This window comes from Anomaloglossus baeobatrachus, chromosome 8 (genome assembly GCF_048569485.1).
Source record: "Anomaloglossus baeobatrachus isolate aAnoBae1 chromosome 8, aAnoBae1.hap1, whole genome shotgun sequence".
NCBI lineage: Eukaryota > Metazoa > Chordata > Amphibia > Anura > Aromobatidae > Anomaloglossus > Anomaloglossus baeobatrachus.
Window position 1 is genome coordinate 16,109,494 of NC_134360.1, and position 25,347 is coordinate 16,134,840.

The 25,347-nt window shown below is 52.8% G+C and overlaps 1 protein-coding gene across 1 annotated transcript in view; it reads right to left on the reverse strand.

Annotated features, from left to right (window-relative positions):
- DENND6A (DENN domain containing 6A) overlaps positions 1–25,347 on the reverse strand; it is a 55,455-nt gene that overhangs the window by 25,374 nt on the left and 4,734 nt on the right. The window contains exons 2-11 of the mRNA XM_075321328.1: positions 21,896–21,934; positions 20,943–20,985; positions 19,427–19,528; positions 17,646–17,770; positions 8,204–8,309; positions 7,572–7,651; positions 3,034–3,096; positions 1,901–1,956; positions 1,466–1,588; positions 203–298 (exon numbers count right to left, since the gene is read on the reverse strand). Coding sequence (XP_075177443.1) covers positions 203–298; positions 1,466–1,588; positions 1,901–1,956; positions 3,034–3,096; positions 7,572–7,651; positions 8,204–8,309; positions 17,646–17,770; positions 19,427–19,528; positions 20,943–20,985; positions 21,896–21,934 — 833 coding nt within the window. The remainder of the gene's footprint in view (positions 1–202; positions 299–1,465; positions 1,589–1,900; positions 1,957–3,033; positions 3,097–7,571; positions 7,652–8,203; positions 8,310–17,645; positions 17,771–19,426; positions 19,529–20,942; positions 20,986–21,895; positions 21,935–25,347) is intronic.

Sequence of the window (25,347 nt, forward strand, 5' to 3'; positions counted from 1 at the left end):
GCGCCATGTGCAGTCCCATTTTGAATCTTTGCGCCGCCAAATCAAATAACGGATCAGTTGGTGTGCCGGGTGTTGGACCGCCACCAATCTGATATGGATGATACAGGTCATCAATGTGTTTTTAAGGCCATGCACCCCCTGTAAGTGCATGACAGTGGTAATGTATTGCTCATCCCCCGTCCTGCATTGATCGGGTACATACGGGGCCTGTGTGCGGGTCGTGTACTCCTTGAATTCTGCATCATGAATGGTGAAGTACGGTCTGAAGTCGCTGCAGTATTTCATTGGAGAAATGCACCTGAGGGTAAAAAACAGAGAAGCAAGTAAATTGCCGGGGTCAGGTAATCAGCTTCACCATCAAAGAACCTTTCTAATGAAAAGATATTGTAGAGATTGAAGAAAAAAAAAAAAAAAAAAAAGTTACGTTTTATTTTTGGCTTTACGACCATTTGCTCCAGCACACTGGGAGGTCCGGGGCGACACCTACAGTGCAGCACACCGAGGGGGTCGGCCGACGCCTACAGTGCAGCACAACGGGAGGGGCCGGGCGACGCCTACAGTGCAGCACACCGAGGGGGGCCGGGCGACGCCTACAGTGCAGCACACCAGGGGGGCCGGGCGATGCCTACAGTGCAGCACACCGAGGGGACCGGGCCACGCCTACAGTGCAGCACACCGGCAAGGGCGGGCGACGCCTACAGTGCAGCACACCGAGGGGGGCCGGGCGACACCTACAGTGCAGCACACCGAGGGGGGCCGGGCGACGCCTACAGTGCAGCACACTAAGGGGGACCGGGCGACGCCTACAGTGCAGCACACCGGCAAGGGCGGGCGACGCCTACAGTGCAGCACACCGAGGGGGGCCGGGCGACGCCTACAGTGCAGCACACTAAGGGGGACCGGGCGACGCCTACAGTGCAGCACACCGGCAAGGGCGGGCGACGCCTACAGTGCAGCACACCGGGAGGGGCCGGGCAACATCTACAGTGCAGCACACCGGGAGGTAGTCGGGCGACGCCTACAGTGCAGCATACTGGGAGGGCCGGGGCGACGCCTACAGTGCAGCACACCAGGGGGGCCGGGCGACGCCTACAGTGCAGCACACCGAGGGGGGCCGGGCGACGCCTACAGTGCAGCACACCGCCATCCACATATACGTGTATGGATTGAGCGGCCATTACCAGTGTAAATGATCACCCAGCACACAAAGACGGGGCATGCTGAAATCCTGCAACATTTGACAATGGAGGGGGCTCAGTGGGCCCACAAACACACATTAGAGGGTCATCTGATCTTGCTAAAAAGCATTGCATTTGACTAACAATAAAAAAGGGATCTGTGGCCGGAGTGACCCTTTAATCGGTGTATGTCCAGCTTTACTCCTACCCCCAATACATCTGCACAACACAACCGCTGAGACAGAATTTACACCGTCACATAAACAGGAACCGGAGCGGATACTCACCCAACCAGAGCCAGGACGGTCTCCGAAGACTGCGATGGGGACGGAGCCATCACCACAAGCGGTTCCCCCAATAACACAAGTTCCCAAAGCAGCTGAATATGGAAGAACACCGGGGAGAAGCACCTGCCAAATGCAAAGACCCACGTTACACCTTCCACTACATCTGCCCAATTCAAAGATGTGATCATACAATGAGGTGCGGGCCTCAGACAAGACAATGGCGCCATTTTATGGAGGGCGGAAGGGGGGGGGGGGGTTCCGACCCCTTATGCCAACTTCTGACAAGCCCTCCAAGGCTCCTTCCATATACTAAACGGTCTCTTTGCTGTTCTAGATCACTGACAAGACATGTACTAAGATACGGGATCTACTTTGGACAGATCCCAAAACAGCGAATCTGGGTGAACGGTAAATACCGAACTGTTTCCTCGTTACCTGAACAAGTCCACTTCATGGATGGTCGGTAACGACACCGAGATCTGAGCGTCACTCTGAAAGGAAAGCCAAAAACATAAAATCACCGGTGTAAATCAGCCCCCGGCATTAGAGCAGGGGTCCGGACGACTACTGTACAGCAAACTGTGGGGGCATGCTGGGAGTTGTAGTACGGTAACAGCTGGAGACTTCGGCTATGGAGGATATTAAAGGGATTTTCCACTTTCGGAAAAGTGGTGCCCAAATTGACTGCATCCAAATATAATGCTCCCGCTCCGGGGTCCGTGCCTGGCTCTCTATCACCGGTGTGGTCCTTGCACAAATATCACGACTACAGAGTACATCACCACTGCTGACAATCACCGAGCCTAGCATCTCAAGACATCCACATCAGTAGAGGCACTGAGCTTGGTGATTGGCTGCAGCGGTGATGTGCTCTAAGTCAAGACTTTGCCATTGCAGATAATACACAGACCGGTAGAGAGGAGAGAAGGGTGAGTATTATTAGGCCCCAATTCATCATGACCGCCATAATTTATGGTGGTCTTGGTGAGGGGGTGTGATGGAGTCAGACACTCCCGATTCATCAAGAGGCGCGTCAGAGGTGGCACGAACGACGCCATTAATCTGAGGACTGAATTTGTGGCGGATGACAATCCCCATGCAAAACCCACTTTCTCAAAGCTGGGACCAAATGGCGTGAGAACGCTAAGGCTATGTGCACACACTGAGTATTCGGTTGCAGATATTTCTGCACCAAATCTGCATCTCCAGGCTGAAAGAAAGAAAAAAAAAAACGGGCATTTTTGCTGTGATTTTGCCACGTTTTTGATGCATTCTAGGATGGAAACCCGCTGAAAGAATTGACCTGCTGCAGATTTATTTCTGCAAAGGAAAAAAAACAACAGGTGCTAGAACTTCAGGATTCTCATAGACATTGCTGACATCGTGTGACAAAACTGCACTAAAAAACCGCAATATAAATGCACTGTGTGCACAGACCCTAAAACGTCTCAAACCTTAAATGCAGCTTCAAGTTGGACCAAAACTTTACAACTTTTCAAAACTTTTACGCCAGAACTCATGAAAGTGGAAAACCCGTTTAAAAGTTTACAAAATGAGATTAGTGTCACCTGTTGTGTCATCTCCACCATCTGCGTCGTCCCCGGTTTGTCATGACGGGTCGGGATCCGCACCTTGAAAAGGATCAGGAGACATTTTTGGCTGGCGTTGGGGGTACATTGAGCAATGCGATTTACACTTTATGGTAAGGCTTTGGATTTGCATGTTTATTTTTTCTAGACAGAGGAAGATGGGGTTCTATAAACAAACAAAAAAAGTTTCCCCATTTCTGTTTTGGGGGAGACCTCATGTCACCTGCATTGATTCTTGCAAACGTGTAGAGACAGTAACAAAGCAATAATCAATCTTAAGGCCCCCATTCACATTAGATCTAAACTCAACAGGTTTGGCCGAGTAAGGGAAGTGATCCTCAAATATATCTGTCTGCAGCGGTCTTCACTCGACCCATTTAGAACAAATGTCTGGAGGGGTCGGGAGTAACACATTGATGGAGCATGCACGTGTTTGGAGGGCTCGGGAGTAACACAGTGATCGAGCATGAACGTGTCTGGAGGAGTCAGGAGTAACACAGTGATCGAGCATGCACGTGTCTGGAGGGGTCAGGAGTAACACAGTGATGGAGCATGAACGTGTCTGGAGGGCTCAGGAGTAACACAGTGATCGAGCATGCACGTGTCTGGAGGAGTCAGGAGTAACACAGTGATCGAGCATGCACGTGTCTGGAGGAGTCAGGAGTAACACAGTGATCGAGCATGCACGTGTCTGGAGGAGTCAGGAGTAACACATTGATGGAGCATGCACGTGTCTGGAGGGGTCGGGAGTAACACAGTGATCGAGCATGAACGTGTCTGGAGGAGTCAGGAGTAACACAGTGATCGAGCATGCACGTGTCTGGAGGGCTCAGGAGTAACACAGTGATGGAGCATGCACGTGTCTGGAGGGCTCAGGAGTAACACATTGATGGAGCATGCACGTGTCTGGAGGGGTCGGGAGTAACACATTGATGGAGCATGCACGTGTATGGAGGGCTCAGGAGTAACACAGTGATCGAGCATGCACGTGTCTGGAGGGGTCGGGAGTAACACATTGATGGAGCATGCACGTGTATGGAGGGCTCGGGAGTAACACATTGATGGAGCATGCACGTGTATGGAGGGCTCAGGAGTAACACAGTGATCGAGCAAGCACGTGTCTGGAGGGGTCGGGAGTAACACATTGATGGAGCATGCACGTGTATGGAGGGCTCAGGAGTAACACAGTGATCGAGCAAGCACGTGTCTGGAGGGGTCGGGAGTAACACATTGATGGAGCATGCACGTGTCTGGAGGGCTCAGGAGTAACACAGTGATCGAGCATGCACGTGTCTGGAGGGGTCGGGAGTAACACAGTGATCGAGCATGCACGTGTCTGGAGGAGTCAGGAGTAACACAGTGATCGAGCATGCACGTGTCTGGAGGAGTCAGGAGTAACACAGTGATCGAGCATGCACGTGTCTGGAGGGGTCGGGAGTAACACATTGATGGAGCATGCACGTGTCTGGAGGGGTCGGGAGTAACACATTGATGGAGCATGCACGTGTCTGGAGGAGTCAGGAGTAACACAGTGATCGAGCATGCACGTGTCTGGAGGGGTCGGGAGTAACACATTGATGGAGCATGCACGTGTCTGGAGGGGTCGGGAGTAACACAGTGATCGAGCATGCACGTGTCTGGAGGGGTCGGGAGTAACACATTGATGGAGCATGCACGTGTCTGGAGGGGTCGGGAGTAACACATTGATGGAGCATGCACGTGTCTGGAGGGCTCGGGAGTAACACAGTGATCGAGCATGCACGTGTCTGGAGGGGTCGGGATTAACACAGTGATCGAGCGTGCACGTGTCTGGAGGGCTCAGGAGTAACACAGTGATGGAGCATGCACGTGTCTGGAGGGCTCAGGAGTAACACATTGATGGAGCATGCACGTGTCTGGAGGGGTCGGGAGTAAACACATTGATGGAGCATGCACGTGTCTGGAGGGGTCGGGAGTAACACAGTGATCGAGCATGCACGTGTCTGGAGGGGTCGGGAGTAACACAGTGATCGAGCATGCACGTGTCTGGAGGGCTCAGGAGTAACACAGTGATCGAGCATGCACGTGTCTGGAGGGCTCGGGAGTAACACAGTGATCGAGCATGAACGTGTCTGGAGGAGTCAGGAGTAACACAGTGATCGAGCATGCACGTGTCTGGAGGGGTCGGGAGTAACACATTGATGGAGCATGCACGTGTCTGGAGGGGTCGGGAGTAACACAGTGATCGAGCATGCACGTGTCTGGAGGGGTCGGGAGTAACACATTGATGGAGCATGCACGTGTCTGGAGGGGTCGGGAGTAACACATTGATGGAGCATGCACGTGTCTGGAGGGCTCGGGAGTAACACAGTGATCGAGCATGCACGTGTCTGGAGGGGTCGGGATTAACACAGTGATCGAGCGTGCACGTGTCTGGAGGGCTCAGGAGTAACACAGTGATGGAGCATGCACGTGTCTGGAGGGCTCAGGAGTAACACATTGATGGAGCATGCACGTGTTTGGAGGGCTCGGGAGTAACACAGTGATCGAGCATGCACGTGTCTGGAGGGGTCGGGAGTAACACAGTGATCGAGCATGCACGTGTCTGGAGGGGTCGGGAGTAACACATTGATGGAGCATGCACGTGTCTGGAGGGGTCGGGAGTAACACAGTGATCGAGCATGCACGTGTCTGGAGGGCTCGGGAGTAACACATTGATGGAGCATGCACGTGTGTGGAGGGCTCAGGAGTAACACATTGATGGAGCATGCACGTGTCTGGAGGGCTCAGGAGTAACACATTGATGGAGCATGCACGTGTCTGGAGGGGTCAGGAGTAACACAGTGATCGAGCATGCACGTGTCTGGAGGGGTCGGGAGTAACACATTGATGGAGCATGCACGTGTATGGAGGGCTCAGGAGTAACACAGTGATCGAGCAAGCACGTGTCTGGAGGGGTCGGGAGTAACACATTGATGGAGCATGCACGTGTCTGGAGGGCTCAGGAGTAACACAGTGATCGAGCATGCACGTGTCTGGAGGGGTCGGGAGTAACACAGTGATCGAGCATGCACGTGTCTGGAGGAGTCAGGAGTAACACAGTGATCGAGCATGCACGTGTCTGGAGGAGTCAGGAGTAACACAGTGATCGAGCATGCACGTGTCTGGAGGGGTCGGGAGTAACACATTGATGGAGCATGCACGTGTCTGGAGGGCTCAGGAGTAACACAGTGATCGAGCATGCACGTGTCTGGAGGAGTCAGGAGTAACACATTGATGGAGCATGCACGTGTCTGGAGGGGTCGGGAGTAACACATTGATGGAGCATGCACATGTCTGGAGGGCTCAGGAGTAACACAGTGATTGAGCATGCACGTGTCTGGAGGGGTCGGGAGTAACACAGTGATCGAGCATGCACGTGTCTGGAGGGCTCAGGAGTAACACAGTGATCGAGCATGCACGTGTCTGGAGGGGTCGGGAGTAACACATTGATGGAGCATGCACGTGTCTGGAGGGGTCGGGAGTAACACATTGATGGAGCATGCACGTGTCTGGAGGGCTCAGGAGTAACACAGTGATCGAGCATGCACGTGTCTGGAGGGCTCAGGAGTAACACATTGATGGAGCATGCACGTGTCTGGAGGGGTCGGGAGTAACACAGTGATCGAGCATGCACGTGTCTGGAGGGGTCGGGAGTAACACATTGATGGAGCATGCACGTGTCTGGAGGGGTCGGGAGTAACACATTGATGGAGCATGCACGTGTCTGGAGGGGTCGGGAGTAACACATTGATGGAGCATGCACGTGTCCTGGAGGAGTCAGGAGTAACACATTGATGGAGCATGCACGTGTCTGGAGGGCTCAGGAGTAACACATTGATGGAGCATGCACGTGTCTGGAGGGGTCGGGAGTAACACAGTGATCGAGCATGCACGTGTCTGGAGGGCTCGGGAGTAACACATTGATGGAGCATGCACGTGTCTGGAGGGCTCAGGAGTAACACATTGATGGAGCATGCACGTGTCTGGAGGGCTCAGGAGTAACACATTGATGGAGCATGGCACGTGTCTGGAGGGGTCAGGAGTAACACAGTGATCGAGCATGCACGTGTCTGGAGGGGTCGGGAGTAACACATTGATCGAGCATGCACGTGTCTGGAGGGGCTCGGGAGTAAACACAGTGATCGAGCATGCACGTGTCTGGAGGGCTCAGGAGTAACACATTGATGGAGCATGCACGTGTCTGGAGGGGTCGGGAGTAACACAGTGATCGAGCATGCACGTGTCTGGAGGGCTCAGGAGTAACACAGTGATCGAGCATGCACGTGTCTGGAGGGCTCGGGAGTAACACATTGATCGAGCATGCACGTGTCCTGGCAAATCCATAATGTGCATGAACAGCTAACTGCTGAGAGTCGGGAGCAAATGAGCAGCGTCTACAGAAATGCGAGAACCTGGAAAATCTCTTCTTTAATTGTCTGAATCTTCCGGCTTTAAATCTCGCACAGACATAAGAGGCGGCAAAACGGGAATCGTACCTTTATCACAAGCCCCATAATCGGCAGATGCAGCGTCTTCCCTGGCACAGGCGGCGGCCATCGGTCAACTTCACTGCAAGCTACAGGGAGGACAGAGAAAGTACAGGGATAACTGCAGATTACGTCCCCGGGGGTCTAATGCCGAAGAGGACATTCATTAATTAGCTCTATATGCGCATGCAAAAGACGGGGGAACGGCGGACATTTATTCTGCACAGTTGAGCTGTACCGGACTTGGGCGGGTCAATTTGCAGGACTCCGGTCCATCGACCAGATCACGAATCTTTAGCCACTGGATGGGAGGGTGGTGAATCCTTTACCTTCTCTCTGGCACAATATCATCACTGCAGAAGGTGCAGCGACAATCCGGCTAATCAATCGCTGCACCGCGGATCCAGAAAGGAAAAAGATTCGCAGCGCTCCCGTCTCGCATTTACAGAGCGCTGACCGAGACAATGGACCGCAGTCCCATAAATCCAACACAACTCCAGCCTCTATGTATAGAATCGAGGCCGGCCTCTCTAAACAGGACACTATATGACCGCCGATAGTCATGCAATTACCGGCTGCTGCCGCAGGTAAAATGCACCATTATTAAGATGCCCAGAAATGGATTAAGGAGCGCGACTTACCTGCTTCCAAGCACGGATCGCTCCTCTCAAAGTACTCGGGGGCGATCTGCTTCACCACCGTGTGAAAGAAGTTGATATACGGCAGCTTACTTATCAAAACTAAGGACTGAAGAAACAAACAGCGGTCAGAGCAGTAAAGAGAACAAGCGAGGCAATAAGGTACAAAAGAAGGGAATTTTGTTTACTTACCGTAAATTCCTTTTCTTCTAGCTCCTATTGGGAGACCCAGACAATTGGGGTGTATAGCTACTGCCTCCGGAGGCCACACAAAGTATTACACTTTAAAAAGTGTAACCCCTCCCCTCTGCTATACACCCTCCCGTGCATCACGGGCTCCTCAGTTTTATGCTTTGTGTGGAAGGAGGCACACATGCACGCATAGCTCCACAATTTAGTCAGCAGCAGCTGCTGACTATATTGGATGGAAGAAAAGTGGGCCCATATAGGGGCCCCCGGCATGCTCCCTTCTCACCCACTCAGGTCGGCGGTGTTGTTAAGGTTGGAGGTACCCATTGCTGGTACACAGGCTGGAGCCACATGCCGCTTTCCTTCCCCATCCCTTAGGGGCTCTGGGGAAGTGGGATCCTATCCGGTCATCCAGACACTGGGGACCGGGCTCCCTCCGCAGCCCCTGGGGGAATCTGCCGGACAGGAGACGGAGTATCGTCCAGGGACATGGCCCTGCATCCACAGGTACTCTGTGTCCCCGTTGGGACGGCGCATAAAGCACCTTGGGCCCAGACGCTGCAGCGACTGCGGCGTAGGTATGGGTCCGGGACTACCGCGCCGACCGTGCACCCCCCCGTGCATCACGGGCTCCTCAGTTTTTGGTGCAAAAGCAGGAAGGAGGAAACTTATAAATTGGTCTAAGGTAAATTCAATCCGAAGGATGTTCGGAGAACTGAAAACCATTCAACATGAACAACATGTGTACACAAAAGAACAACAGCCCGAAGGGAACAGGGGCGGGTGCTGGGTCTCCCAATAGGAGCTAGAAGAAAAGGAATTTACGGTAAGTAAACAAAATTCCCTTCTTCTTTGTCGCTCCATTGGGAGACCCAGACAATTGGGATGTCCAAAAGCAATCCTGGGTGGGTAAAAGAATACCTCGATAAAAAGAGCCGAAAACGGCCCCCTCTTACAGGTGGGCAACCGCCGCCTGAAGGAGTCGCCTACCTAGGCTGGCATCTGCCGAATCATCGGCATGCACCTGATAGTGTTTTGTGAAAGTGTGCAGACTCGACCAGGTAGACGCCTGACACACCTGCCGAGCCGTAGCCTGGTGTCGCAATGCCCAGGACACTGACGGCTTTTGGTAGAATGGGCCTTCAGCCCTGCAGGAATCGGAAGCCCAAAAGAACGGTAGGCTTCAAGAATCGGTTCCTTGATTCACCGAGCCAAAGTTGACTTGAAAACCTGAAATCCCTTACTCCGGTCCGCGATAAGGACAAGAGCGCATCAGACCGGCGCAGGGGCGCCGTGCGAGAAATGTAGAGCCGGAGTGCTCTCACCAGATCTAATAAATGCAAATCCTTTTCACATTGGTGAACTGGATGCGGACTCAAAGAGGGTAAGACGAAACGGGGATATCTTAGGGAGAAAGGCCGGGACCGGACGTAGAACCACCCTATCCTGGTGAAACACTAGGAAGGGGGCTTTGCATGACAGCGCTGCCAGCTGAGATACTCTTCTGAGTGATGTGACTGCCACTAGGAAGGCCACCCTTTGCGAAAGAAAGTGGGCAAGGCAAACGGCCAGGGAGTAAAACCCTGATCAGAGCACCAGGATAAGAAGATCCTCCAAGTCCTGTGAGAGATCTTGGCGGGACGTTGGTTTCCTGGCCTGTCTCATGGTGGCAATGAAAATCTGGAGATATCCCTGATGACGCTAGGAGCCACCACACAGTGAGGATTAGAGCCGTAGAATTCAGAAGGAAATATGGCCCTTAAGGCAGCAAGTCTGGTCGGTCTGGGAGAGTCCACGGTTGACCCACCGTGAGGTGCCACAGATCCGGGGTACCACGATCACCTCGGCCAGTCTGGAGCAACGAGGATGGCGCGGCGACAGTCTGACCTGATCTTGCGTAACACTCTGGGCAGTAGTGCCAGAGGAGGAAATACATAAGGCAGTCGAAACTGCGACCAGTCGTGAACTAGCGCGTCTGCCGCCAGAGTTCTGTGATCCTTGGACCGAGCCATGAATGCCGGGACTTTGTTGTAGTGCTGAGACGCCATTAGATCGACGTCCGGCGTTCCCCAACGGCAACAGATCTCTAGAAAACACGTGCGGGTGAAGACCATTCCCCTGCGTCCATGCCCTGGCGACTGAGAAAAATCTGCTTCCCCAGTTTTCTACGCCCGGGATGTGAACTGCGGAGATGTTGGAGGCTGTGGCTTCCACCCACAGCCGAATCCACCGAACTGCTCGGAAGGCTTGACGACTGCGTGTGCCGCCCTGGTGGTTGATGTACGCAACCGCCTTGGCGTTGTCCGACTGAATTCGGATCTGCCTGCCGTCCAGCTACCTCTGGAACACCTTTAGGGCTAGATCCACTGCCCTTATCTCCAGAACATTGAACCGAGGGGAGGACTCTGTCGGAGTCCAGGTTCCCTGAGCCGAGTGGTGGAGGAAGACCGCTCCCCACCCTGACAGACTCGCGTCCGTCGTGACCACAGCCCCGCTGGGGGCCGGAGGGATTTTTCCTTCGCCCAGGAAGTGGAAAGAAGACACCCTGAAGAGAGGTTTTGCTGCAAGGGAAAGAGACGTTCTTGTCTAAGGACGTCGACCTCCTGTCCCATTTGCGGTGTCCGATAGAATCGGACGCAGACGAAACTGCGCAAGGGAACTGCCTCCCTTGCTGCCACCATCTTCTTGAGACAGTGCATGAGGTGCCTCAAGGGGTGACTGGGCCCTAAGGAGAGATTGCACCCCTGTCTGTAGTGAACGCTGACTATGCAGCGGAAGCTTCACTATCGCTGAGAGAGTATAAAAACGCCATCCCGAGATAAGTCAGTGATTGGGTCGGTGTCAGTTTTGACCTTGGAATTTTGATGATCCACCCGAACCCCTGGAGAGTCTCCAGAGCAATGGTCAGGTTGTGTTGACATGCCACCCAGGAGGGTGTCTTGACTAGAGGATCGTCTAGGTAAGTGATCACCGAGTGGCCCTGTAGGACCGCCACCACTGCTGCCATGACCTTGGTGAAGACCCGTGGGGCTGTCGCCAGGCCGAATGGCAGTGCCACGAACTGAAAGTGTTCGTCCCTGATGGCGAAACGCAGAAAGCGTTGAAGCTCGGGTGCGATCGGCACATGGAGATAAGCATCCTTGATGTCAATTGATGCTAGGAAGTCTCCTTGTGACATCGAGGCTTCAGAGTGTTCACCGCCTGAAAAAGTGCATCGGCTCACTCGGTGGGCGGAGATGTTCTGAAGAAACGAGTCTGAGGACGAGAGCAGAGCTGTATCCTGTAACCGTGAGACAGAATGTCTCTCACCCATCGGTCTTGGACTGGGGCAAGGACGAGACTGTCTAGTAACTTCATCCAATTGCTCGCCAAACAAACGGTCGCCAGAAAATGGCAAACCGGTTAAGAACTTCTTGGAAGCAGAGCCTGCCTTCCATTCACGTAGCCACATGGCCCTGCAGACTGCCACTGAATTGGTGGATGCTACCGCTGTACGGCTCGCAGAGTCCAGGAACGGCGTTCATGGCGTAGAACGAAAAAACCTACGCCTGAGAAGTGAAGGACACAACCTGCGTGGCAGATGTATGTGCAACCGCAATAATCTCAGCCAGAGAAGCTGAGATAGCTTGGAGTGCCCTCACGGCTGCGAAGGCTGGAGCAAAAGATGCGACTATGGCTTCATAGATGGATTTCATCATAAGCGTTATTTGCCTGTCAGTGACATTCGTGAGAGATGGACATCTGCCACTAATACTACGGATCTAGCCGCCAGCCTAGAGACTGGAGGATCCACCCTGTGACACTGAGCCCAACTCTTAAGCACGTCAGGGGGGAAAAGGGCAACGCGTGTCAATAAGGCGCTTAGTAAGCGCTTGTCCGTCAAGTTCTGTGCTACTGGACGGCCCCTCTGGAGTTAGAGTGATCGAAACACGCACTCCTGATGAAGTCGGGGAAGGTTCCCAGCGGGCCCGCTTAGCCTATCATAGGCCGCGGTCCGTGACGGAGTTCTCACCGTGGGATCTGGGTGTTACCCCAGGATGTTGTACCGACTCAGAGGGACCCGGGAGCGGTGAACTCACAGCTCCCTGGCCCTGTGGTATCGGTCTGGACTGCAAGGCTTCCAGTATCTTAGCAGACCCTCTGTCCATAGACTGAGTCCTGTGATGTGAAAGCTATTCAGAGATTTGCTGATTCCAACATGCAAACTCTGTCCCTGTCATCTGTGCAGTGCCCGTAATATAGCCGCACAAGAGGTACCGGTTGTAAAATAAGCCAGTGCCTTGGCACCCTTACTCTTTAAGAGCAGACAACAGCATGTCGTCCGCAGAGTAAACAGTGAGGGTATACAGCCAAAAGCAAATAATGCTGCCGAACAGTGAGATCATATACCATATAAATAAACATATATATATAATATATATATATATATATATATATATATATATATATATATATATATATATATATATATATATATATATATATATATATATATATATATATACACTGCGGCACCAAGGGGGGGACAGCACCTGAAAAACTGGTGCCCCCCAGTGCTCAGTGAGTGGGAAGGAGGATACCAACGTATGCTCCAGCCCTCCCTGCCGACGTCCAGTCGGCCGTCCCGTCGTTACCCCTGACTGGCAGGCCCGAGAACGGGAGTATATGGCACTAGGCCGTAAGAGCCGGGGGACTAAATTTAAAAACGCGGCCGGCAAACATGGCGCGGTCGGCGCGGTAGTCCCAGTCTCACAAACCAGTCAGCAACCGCTGCAGCGTTTGTAACACAGATGCTGCATGCACCGTCCCTCAGGGGACACAGAGTACCTTATGATGCAGGGCTCTGTCCCTGTAGTCACAAAAGTGCAGGAATCTGGTGGCCTATAGTGATCAGTGAGGGGGGGCGGAGGACAGCGAGGTGTGCTCCAGCCCTCACTGTCGGCATCATACCGACCGTCCCGCCCTTCTCCCTGACTGGCAGGCTCAGGGGCGGGAGTTTAACCACACTAGGCCGCAAAAGCCGGGGACTAAAGTAAAAACCGCGGCCGGCAAACAGGCACGGTCGGCGCGGTAGTCCCAGACAAAAAATCCACACCGCAGTCGCAGCTGCGTCTGAGGCCAAGGTGCTTCATGCACCGTCCCAACGGGGACACAGAGTACCTGTAGATGCAGGGCCATGTCCCTGACGATACTCCGTCTCCTGTCCGGCAGATTCCCCCAGGGGCTGCGGATGTGGCTTGTGGCCACCAGATTCTCTGCCCCAGGTCTCCCTCAGCTGCAGCCAGAAGTTGCTGAAAACATGGCTGACGGCGTTCTCTGAGGAGGAGGGAGGCGTGGGCGTAGTCACAAAAAGTGCGGGAATCTGGTGCCCCAGCGTGAGTAGTGAGGGGGGCGGAGGACAGCTCAGTGTACTCCAGCTCTCACTGTCGGCGTCATACCGACCGTCCCGCCCTTTTCCCTGACTGGCAGGCCTGGGGGGCGGGAGAATCCTATACTAGGCCGCAAAAGCCGGAGACTAAAGTTAAAACCGCGGCCGGCCGGCAGTGCACGGTCGGCGCGGGTAGTCCCGGACCCATACCTACGCCGCAGTCGCTGCAGCGTCTGGGCCCAAGGTGCTTTATGCGCCGTCCCAACGGGGACACAGAGTACCTGTGGATGCAGGGCCATGTCCCTGACGATACTCCGTCTCCTGTCCGGCAGATTCCCCCAGGGGCTGCGGAGGGAGCCCGGTCCCAGTGTCTGGATGACCGGATAGGATCCCACTTCCCCAGAGCCCCTAAGGGATGGGGAAGGAAAGCGGCATGTGGCTCCAGCCTGTGTACCAGCAATGGGTACCTCAACCTTAACAACACCGCCGACCTGAGTGGGGTGAGAAGGGAGCATGCCGGGGGCCCTATATGGGCCCACTTTTCTTCCATCCAATATAGTCAGCAGCTGCTGCTGACTAAATTGTGGAGCTATGCGTGCATGTGTGCCTCCTTCCACACAAAGCATAAAACTGAGGAGCCCGTGATGCACGGGAGGGTGTATAGCAGAGGGGAGGGGTTACACTTTTTAAAGTGTAATACTTTGTGTGGCCTCCGGAGGCAGAAGCTATACACCCAATTGTCTGGGTCTCCCAATGGAGCGACAAAGAAATCAGCAATTTCTCCCCAAATCTTATACTTCTCTGATCTCATTTAGTCTAATATTACAAACAAACCGAACAAATATATAAAGAAATTGGTGTCTCAAGAGGTCAGCACTGTGCCTCCTCCTCACCGTGTGAATGTAAGAAGTTATCTGCAGCAGGAGCCTCCCCCCAACTCCAGCAGGGCAAGATCGCTCAGCCCCACCCTCTAAGGAGAAGGTGGAGCATCATGATAGCCACCAATAGAAAGCCACCGAAAGCTCCAAGGATGTCTTGATTTCATGAGTGCATACAAATCCCCCCCCAAAAAAAAAAAAAAAAAACAAAAAAAAAAAACTAACTATAAAATTACAACCTTCACATCAAGAATGGCAGAAGAAGCGCGGCATCGCCGCAGCCAAGAGGCAGCAGCAGAAGGGCGTCGCAGCAGCCAAGAGGCAGCAGAAGAAGGGCGTCGCAGCAGCCAAGAGGCAGCAGAAGAAGGGCGTCGCCGCAGCCAAGAGGCAGCAGCAGAAGGGCGTCGCCGCAGCCAAGAGGCAGCAGCAGAAGGGCGTCGCCGCAGCCAAGAGGCAGCAGCAGAAGGGCGTCGCCGCAGCCAAGAGGCAGCAGCAGAAGGGCGTCGCCGCAGCCAAGAAGCAGCAGCAGAAGGGCGTCGCCGCAGCCAAGAGGCAGCAGCAGAAGGGCGTCGCCGCAGCCAAGAGGCAGCAGCAGAAGGGCGTCGCCGCAGCCAAGAGGCAGCAGCAGAAGGGCGTCGCCGCAGCCAAGAGGCAGCAGCAGAAGGGCGTCGCCGCAGCCAAGAGGCAGCAGCAGAAGGGCGTCGCCGCAGCCAAGAGGCAGCAGCAGAAGGGCGTCGCAGCAGCCAAGAGGCAGCAGCAGAAGGGCGTCGCAGCAGCCAAGAGGCAGCAGAAGAAGGGCGTCGCAGCAGCCAAGTGGCAGCAGAAGAAGGGCGTCGCAGCAGCCAAGTGGCAGCAGAAGAAGGGCGTCGCAGCAGCCAAGTGGCAGCAGAAGAAGGGCGTCGCAGCAGCCAAGTGGCAGCAGAAGGGCGTCGCTGCAGCCAAGAGGCAGCAGAAGGGCGTCGCCGCAGCCAAGAGGCAGCAGAAGGGCGTCGCCGCAGCCAAGAGGCAGCAGAAGGGCGTCGCCGCAGCCAAGAGGCAGCAGAAGAAGGGCGTCGCCGCAGCCAAGAGGCAGCAGAAGAAGGGCGTCGCCGCAGCCAAGAGGCAGCAGAAGAAGGGCGTCGCCGCAGCCAAGAGGCAGCAGAAGAAGGGCGTCGCCGCAGCCAAGAGGCAGCAGAAGAAGGGTGTCGCCGCAGCCAAGAGGCAGCAGAAGAAGGGCGTCGCAGCAGCCAAGTGGCAGCAGAAGAAGGGCGTCGCAGCAGCCAAGTGGCAGCAGAAGGGCGTCGCTGCAGCCAAGAGGCAGCAGAAGGGCGTCGCCGCAGCCAAGAGGCAGCAGAAGGGCGTCGCCGCAGCCAAGAGGCAGCAGAAGGGCGTCGCCGCAGCCAAGAGGCAGCAGAAGAAGGGCGTCGCCGCAGCCAAGAGGCAGCAGAAGAAGGGCGTCGCCGCAGCCAAGAGGCAGCAGAAGAAGGGCGTCGCCGCAGCCAAGAGGCAGCAGAAGAAGGGCGTCGCCGCAGCCAAGAGGCAGCAGAAGAAGGGCGTCGCCGCAGCCAAGAGGCAGCAGAAGAAGGGCGTCGCCGCAGCCAAGAGGCAGCAGAAGAAGGGTGTCGCCGCAGCCAAGAGGCAGCAGAAGAAGGGTGTCGCCGCAGCCAAGAGGCAGCAGAAGAAGGGTGTCGCCGCAGCCAAGAGGCAGCAGAAGAAGGGCGTCGCAGCAGCCAAGAGGTAGGAGAAGGAGAGCAGCGCACTCCACAAGATCACCAGCGAGAACAACCCAGTCATGATCAATATCAATAAAGCTAAGTCATTATAGCACCACTCCAGCGCCATCTTCTGACTGTAACTTGTGACTCAAATGGTGTGAAGAGAAATGCAACATTTTTTATTATTGCAATACAAGATTATAGACGTTTTGGTCAACATTTAGACCTTCATCAGTATGGATTTCCAGGGGACATCTGTTGGAGGTGTAATCCTTAGTAAGTGGTGGATGCAGCACTCCAGCGCTCCTCAGATATCTCCTGGCAATCCGTACTGATAAAGGTCTACATTTTGACAGAAACATCTATAATTTTGGATTATAAATAAAAACATGTGGCCCTTTAAATGCAAGTCTCCTGATCCCGGTCCGATACTCACCCTCCGGCAGCTTCACCTTCTATTGCTGCCACTCCGGCCGATCTCTGGCGATTTTTTCACCTGCCAGCACGCTCCAGTGTTTAATGAAGGCGCCGGAGATCATAACTCATTAGAAGTCTATGAGAGCCTCGTCCTGGCTCTCATAGGCTTGCACTAAGCTCTTGTGACGTAACTTTACTTCTTCCTGGTCGGAAGTGAAATGTCACAAGATTATATATATATATATTAATTATCTATCTATCTATCTATCTATATATATTTTGGGTTTTTTTAGCCCTTGTTAGATGTATTGAAAACGTCGCTCAAGCGGGTTTTTGTTTGTTTTGCATTTATTTCAGTGCTGGAGTAGATCTTTAAATCTAAGCTCCCTGTCATATATATTATATATAATTTTTTTTTTTGCTAGTGGATTTCTAAACATTTTGCACCATTTGTCTTCTGCAGCTTCTGTGTATAACTGTCTATTGCAGATTTCAGAATGAGGTAACTGAGAATCTGTCAGTGAGCTCGCAATGAACGTCTAATAGGCAGTTTATAACTATGACCTTTGGTTTTTCAGCTCCTCGGCTGATTTATGACCACAGACCACATCAAAGCAGAATCTGCAGGAAAACAAAGCTGGAAAAGCCAAAAACTGTGCAAAATTTTTCATGAAGCCCAAAAGCAAAAAAAAAAATGATCTTTAGCCCAAAACATACGCAATTAAAAAAAAAAGATGCAACTTTACCAAGAACTTTTACAACAGACATAAAGTGGAGAACCGGTAAATGCAAGATCACCGCGCAATTATTCCTATATACGCCTGGAAACAGCAGTCACCGACAGCTCGAGAAGGAACGGACCGGCGCCTCCTCGGCGAAGCTGCGGTGCAAATAATCACCTTCTGAAAGTATCCTCTCTTCAATGTCTTGTCTCGGACTTGTCGGAAATAGACGTAACCATAGAAACAAGACGGATCTTTCTGCAAAAAGTAAAAACACAAGAATAGTAAAAAAATCATCCGGACTTTCATCTTACACCGACAATTGGAGATAATTGGACCATTTCTGCTTACCGAAACCTTATTTAACAATTTTTTTTTTTTTTACAAAAAAGGCTTCGAATGGAAAATGTAGGGACGGCCGAACAGTTTCCAGCTGCCGAGACCCCATCCATCACTGAATGAGACGGCCTTGATGCAATTTTGGGGGTTAGAGGTGGGATTTCTTTAAGGCAAAGAATGGACAAAACTGTATTGAGCCCGTTGGACCTCACCAAGAGCAAATTTGTCCGGCTTATTGGATTTATTAAAAAGGGGAATGACCCAAGTTATCACCTCGTCACATAAGTGATAACTTGCTGGCAGCTGGGGATTCCCACCTCTCCGGAGTACCCATTCTCTGCAAGCAAGTTATCACTGGAAATAGATGAGCCAATATAACTATTTAAAAATATCTCCGCCCCTCTGCGGTTCTTTATTTACTCCGTGTAAACTTCCCTGCGGTGCACATTACATATCCGCAACATGTCAATTTCGCTTGCGGTACACTGAGTTTTCTGTGCAGATCTTTCCCATTGACTTGTATTTATTACAGTAGATGCAGAAAATCAACAGGTAAAAAAAAAAACCAAAACCAACAAAACCACAAAATGTGCGTTTTTAATGGTTTTCCATGGTGGAAACACATCAAAAACCACATGTAGTATGCACATAAGTAGATCAAAGCTTTACAAAAACAAAAGAAAACTTGTAGTGTCAAAAATGCAAATAAAACAATTTGAAAAAACTGCAAGTGTAAAAAAAAAAAAATCCAAGTAACCTCATTTGAAGGGCTATCCAGTCTAGAATGACAGGTTTGCAGTCAGTCAATCTGTGGGATGCAGACTTGTGAATCCACCCAGCGTGCACACTGTGCACTGTGAGGATTCACCAGTGTCAGCGCCAGGAATGGCGATCTGCATGTTCCCGGACAGATTAGTGGCCGCAGCCTCAGTCACTACAAATGTACTGGGTGAGGTTGTGCAAAATCTAGTGCCCGCAGACTAACGCCACGCCCACTTGTCAGGTTCTGGCCAGGAGCATGCATATCACATACTTGACCACCAATCCTGGGGCTGACGTCAATGAATCCTCACAATGTACAGTGTGCACGCTAGGAAGATTCACAAGTCTGTATCACATAATATGATAGAGGCCACAGACAGGCCACAGACAGACAGGCCACAGACAGACAGGCCACAGACAGACAGGCCACAGACAGACAGGCCACAGACAGACAGGCCACAGACAGACAGGCCACAGACAGACAGGCCACAGACAGACAGGCCACAGACAGACAGGCCACAGACTTGTCATTCTAAACCGGACACTCCCTTTAAATCTTAGATGCAGAAACACCGCAACATCAACAGCTCATCTTGGGATTGTATCCTAACATTTACCCCCTTTCTAACCCTCTGAATTGGCGCAGATTACATCCCAAAAAAATCAGATCTAATTTTTTTGGTGGTGGGGCTTTATTTAGAGAAGATCCGCTTGTCTGCAGCTCGCACACCTTCTATGTCTGGGGAGCACTTGCTACGTTGCGGCCGCTCCTTCACGCATGCACATATTGGGGCTGGGAATGGACTTCTGACTTTTTGATCATTAATAAACACAAGTGCCCAAACCTTTAAATAAACCGGGGGAGTCTCGGTCCATCTGATCCAGGAGGCAGTGCAGCGAGGATTTCCTGCCGGCCGACTGCCGGAATCTGAAGCAGAACTGCGTGTCCCCCAGGCAGCCTGAGAAGGTGAGCAGAAGGCGGAGGACATTAGTCTTTTACCCGGTCAGTGTGGGATCTGTTCTCATTACAGGAGATAAAACACTGGAAGACGCCAAGAAGGCAAAAATCAATCTTAGATTCTAAAAGTGCTGTCACTGTAAAGCTGCAGAAATGTCCCCGCGCCGTCCGGCATCAGATGACCCTGCAACAGTGCTGGATTATACCCGAGGGAGCAATCCGAGTGACTGAAGGCGGTGTACACTGTCAGGTTATGGAGCACCGCTAGGATCGCTCGATTGTTGGTAATTGTGCAGTCTTGTTCTCGGCAGCACATTGTCCAGTGTAACAAGTAAGTGCTGCCGAGAACAATGGCTGCCTATATGCACTGAAGGATCAATGGCTGATTGCTCTCTGCGCATTGTAAGCAGTCCTGTCTACATAGGCAATCTGACGCACTACTTTTTATTATTAAGGTGGTCGTAAATAGAGTAACATTGACGCACTGTTTAAAGGGAACCTGTCAGGTGCAAAGTGCCCCCAGGACCACGGGCAGTTCTGGGGGTATATTGCTGATCTCTGCCCAACCGTCCCTGTATACACTAGCATAGATAAAGAGATCTATAGTGAAAGTGTTTCTAAAGATCTTTTGTCTTATGCTAATGAGCGAGGGGACTAGTCCCAAGGGCGTTATATTCCCCTGACTAGCGTGCTAACATGCTAAGAGGGTGGACTAGTCCGGGGATATAACAAAATTGGGACTAGTCCCTGTGCTCATTAGCATATGATAAAAGATCTTTAGGAATACTTTTTCTATAGATCCCTTTATCTATGCTAGTGTATACAGGGATGGTTAGGCAGGGATTAGCAATATATACCCACAACTGCTTGTGGTGCTGAGTGCATATTGCACCTGACAGGTTCCCTTTAAGTATCCAGGTTGCTGCAGCCAATCACAGGCTGCAGCGGTCAATGGCACAAGAGTGATGTTATCATTCCCGGTGTCGTTACTGAGCACAGAGCACCGGCAGGTGGGGATGGAAGAATTGATAGTTATTTTCATAAAACCTAAGCACTTGGTCCACATGGTATTAAAGCAGGACGATCCTTTATTTCCTTACCAGCCGGGCATATTTTTGTTTTTTAAGCTTTTGTTCCACGAGTCATAATTGTTTCTTACGCCATTGACATAACCGTGCGAGGCTTGCTTTTATGATTGACATTAAATCTTTTTGGATAGCTGTAGTTTTTATAGTTATCACTATACATGGTGTTGTTTTGTTCGCTTTTTTTACCATTTTTTCCTTAGGGGAGGGGGGGGGGGGTATAGAAGTGCAGTGACCAAAAGATTTTATTCATTTCTGGCTGCTGGGTTTTTGTTTTTTTTTTTTTGTTTTTTTGTTGTTTTTTTTTCAGTACAAGATGTTCGTACTTACCAGAATTGGAATCGGGGAATGACAGGTAACAAATGCTGGTTTTCTGGAAAAAGAGAAGCCGATAAGATCTTCACATACCATATAATTTATCAATGGAAAAGAGGGCGCCAAGACGCGCAAGGGAGCGGGGGGCCAAGACGCGCAAGGGAGCGGGGGGCCAAGACGCGCAAGGGAGCGGGGGGCCAAGACGCGCAAGGGAGCGGGGGGCCAAGACGCGCAAGGGAGCGGGGGGCCAAGACGCGCAAGGGAGCGGGGGGCCAAGACGCGCAAGGGAGCGGGGGGCCAAGACGCGCAAGGGAGCGGGGGGCCAAGACGCGCAAGGGAGCGGGGGGCCAAGACGCGCAAGGGAGCGGGGGGCCAAGACGCGCAAGGGAGCGGGGGGCCAAGACGCGCAAGGGAGCGGGGGGCCAAGACGCGCAAGGGAGCGGGGGGCCAAGACGCGCAAGGGAGCGGGGGGCCAAGACGCGCAAGGGAGCGGGGGGCCAAGACGCGCAAGGGAGCGGGGGGCCAAGACGCGCAAGGGAGCGGGGGGCCAAGACGCGCAAGGGAGCGGGGGGCCAAGACGCGCAAGGGAGCGGGGGGCCAAGACGCGCAAGGGAGCGGGGGGCCAAGACGCGCAAGGGAGCGGGGGGCCAAGACGCGCAAGGGAGCGGGGGGCCAAGACGCGCAAGGGAGCGGGGGGCCAAGACGCGCAAGGGAGCGGGGGGCCAAGACGCGCAAGGGAGCGGGGGGCCAAGACGCGCAAGGCCAAGACGCGCAAGGGAGCGGGGCCAAGACGCGGGAAGAAGCTGCCAGTGACCCGCCTGTCTGACTAGTATCCTACGCGGCTCGGCCCCCATGTATCGGGCGGCATGAAGCGGACAGGTCCCTTTAAGTAGAGTGCAGCCTCGTCCCAGCGCACAGATGCAGAGAAGGGGATGGTATTGATGGGAGAACAGGTTTGGCACACTTACCTCCTTGTCGGTTAATTTGGCATGGGGAGGATACAAGGCCTGCAAAACATATACGAGAATGTTAATAAAGTATTTAGTGTATTTGGTGCATAAAACTGAGCGTTCACCACAACCATAACAAATAAGACAAAGTAACGGCACAAATACCATGACCCACAACAAGACCATTCACTTTGGGTTTTGTTTTATGCAAAAACCAGGAATCATTTGCAATAAATACATTAAATGGAGGTAGAGATGAACGACTGTTAATAGCATTCACCCCTATAGACTCTTATGGGCGCCATTGTCAGCCATATGCATATCACTATAGTCTATTGGTGATAGTTTCTAATTGAGACAGAATATAGGGTAATTTGCTTAGCACTGGGGGTCCATCCGCTGGGACCCCCACCAATCCCGATTATCACCCACATGGCAGAAGCCGCTTCAGCTCCACTCATCGTCTATGGGCCTGCGAGAGACGACTGAGCTGCACTCTTATTTCGGGCAGTCCTATAGACTTTGAATGGATCGGAGGGAGGCCGAGCGTCTCTAGCTCCTGCTCTATTTAGATAGAGGGTCCTATTCTCAGGATCGGTGGAGGTCCCAGTGAACAGACCCCGCAGTGTGAGGCACGTTATCCCCTATCCCATACACCTATGAGTTTGAGAAATCCCCTTTCAGAACCGAAACTCCTGATCTCAAACAGTTTGTATTTTATTTTTACTTTTTAAACAAAGAAGAAAATAAGACTTGTGAAGCCTGATCCGCAGGCTCCCGGCGCCCCCATCCGCAGGTTTCCCTGGCCCCCCGCTCCGCAGGCCTCCCCGCACCCCCCCCCCATCCGCAGGCCTCCCCGCAACCCCCCCTCATCCGCAGGCCTCCCCGCAACCCCCCCTCATCCGCAGGCCTCCCCCGCAACCCCCCCCCCCTCATCCGCAGGCCTCCCCGCAACCCCCCCCCCCTCATCCGCAGGCCTCCCCGCAACCCCCCCATCCGCAGGCCTCCCCGCAACCCCCAGCTACGCACCCTTCCCAGCCCCCTGGATGCGCAGGCCTCCCGGACCCCCCCATCCGCAGGCCTCCCGGACCCCCCCCATCCGCAGGCCTCCCGGACCCCCCCCATCCGCAGGCCTCCCGGACCCCCCCATCCGCAGGCCTCCCGGACCCCCCCATCCGCAGGCCTCCCGGACCCCCCCATCCGCAGGCCTCCCGGACCCCCCCATCCGCAGGCCTCCCCGGACCCCCCCCATCCGCAGGCCTCCCGACGCCCCATCTGCAAATTTCTCCGCACACGTGGCCGGTACAATAGTCGATCTGCCGGCTCAGCAAACTCCCGATCAAAGGTCTGCGGAGAAATGTGCACAATTTTCCCAGCTATAAACTCAAAGGAAAAAATAAACCCTCGGCACAGTTACATAATAAACTCCAGGTGAGACGTCCGCACTCCTCCGAGAGGTCATCATGGACTTTGCATTCTCTTTTTCCTGAAGAATTTCCATGAACAATTAAAGGGAGAGATAAATTATTTTTTGCAAATGTCAGCAAAACCCGAGATCCGTCCCCTGCCTATGCCCAGAAGAGAATACGACCAACAGCTAAAGCAAAGGGAGGGCTGCTCAGAATATACTGATAACAGGTGATCGCCCCTGGAAGTTAAGCTGCGATCCTTTTTTTCCCCCCAGATGGAAGAGTTGCGAGGCCGCCTGGCACAAGGACATTTTTGCAGGCATCACTAACTGTCATGGCGGCGTCAGGATCTGTGGAGACTCGAGACTCTGACACTCCGCCTGTTAACTTCTCTGATATCTGTGATCAACACAGAGACTCAGGTGTCAACCCACAGACATTGGCAGGCTAGCAAGAGGTAATCTCTGCTGTGCTGCTTGTTAGTCTCATGCTGTGGGGGCCCAGTTACATTCACTCCCCTCCTACATATGCTAGCCGGACTCTTCCTTTAATGCCAGCTATAGCGTCTGGTGAGGTGTTGTGATACCGACTTACTGGTGGTTGTAGTTCTTTGTTAATGTGAGTGGTTGTGCTGTTGACCCTTGTTGCTGCCTTCCTGCTCTTGCTTTTCTCCTTAGTCTCTTACTGTTTGCTTTTGTGAGTTTGCAGTGTGTCTGAGTTTTGGTTTTCCCGTCTATCTTAATCTGTTTTTCCATCACACTTCTGCCCCTTCCTTCCCTGAAGAGTAACATATTAGCTCCAGCCAGGAGCGCAGTAAGGCACAAGATTCCGGTCTCTCCACCATCAGGGTAATTTGGAGGTCAGTGATGGCCTATGGTCCTCTAGCAGTAAAGGAGGTCTCTTCTCCCTCGCTAGCCCCCCTTGTAAGAGAAAGCAGGGAAACCAACAGAGGCCAGCAGTATCTTCAGGGGTCCGAAAGGTGGGGCTTTATTTATTATCCTTATTCAAGAACTTCACAGACTTTTTAAAATATCCGACAACCCCTTTAAGGCCCGTTTCACATAAGTGCACGACTGGCACATTTCTGCACCCATCCTACAGCTGAGAGTCATGGCCCAAAATATTATCACTCCGCACGCTCGATACAGGCACAGCGAGCCACGTCGGCTGCGTGCGGAGGGAACGACAATATTTGTCCAGAGGCCTCTCTGCTACGTGTTTATCAAACAGTCAAGAGAGAAAAAGAGGAGTTCTGTAATATTACCGGAAAGTGGGAAAAGACGCAAACAACGCAGAGTGCAACGCACCGGAACCAGAACTGAACCCAAAAAGAGGACTAAAAATATAATACATGGTAGTGCCCGCTCATCACCAGTACTGAGCACCCGAGCATGGTAGTGCCCACTCATCTCTAGTTACCAGTACTGAGCACCCGAGCATGGTAGTGCCCACTCATCTCTAGTTACCAGTACTGAGCACCCGAGCATGGTAGTGCCCACTCATCTCTAGTTACCAGTACTGAGCACCCGAGCATGGTAGTGCCCGCTCATCACTAGTTACCAGTACTGAGCACCTGAGCATGGTAGTGCCCACTCATCACTAGTTACCAGTACTGAGCACCCGAGCATGGTAGTGCCCGCTCATCACTAGATACCAGTACAGAGCACCCGAGCATGGTAGTGCCCGCTCATCACTAGTTACCAGTACTGAGCACCCGAGCATGGTAGTGCCCGCTCATCACTAGTTACCAGTACTGAGCACCCGAGCATGGTAGTGCCCACTCATCACTAGTTACCAGTACTGAGCACCCGAGCATGGTAGTGCCCGCTCATCACTAGTTACCAGTACTGAGCACCCGAGCATGGTAGTGCCCGCTCATCACTAGTTACCAGTACTGAGCACCCGAGCATGGTAGTGACCACTCATCACTAGTTACCAGTACTGAGCACCCGAGCATGGTAGTGCCCGCTCATCACTAGTTACCAGTACTGAGCACCCGAGCATGGTAATGCCCGCTCATCACTAGTTACCAGTACTGAGCACCTGAGCATGGTAGTGCCC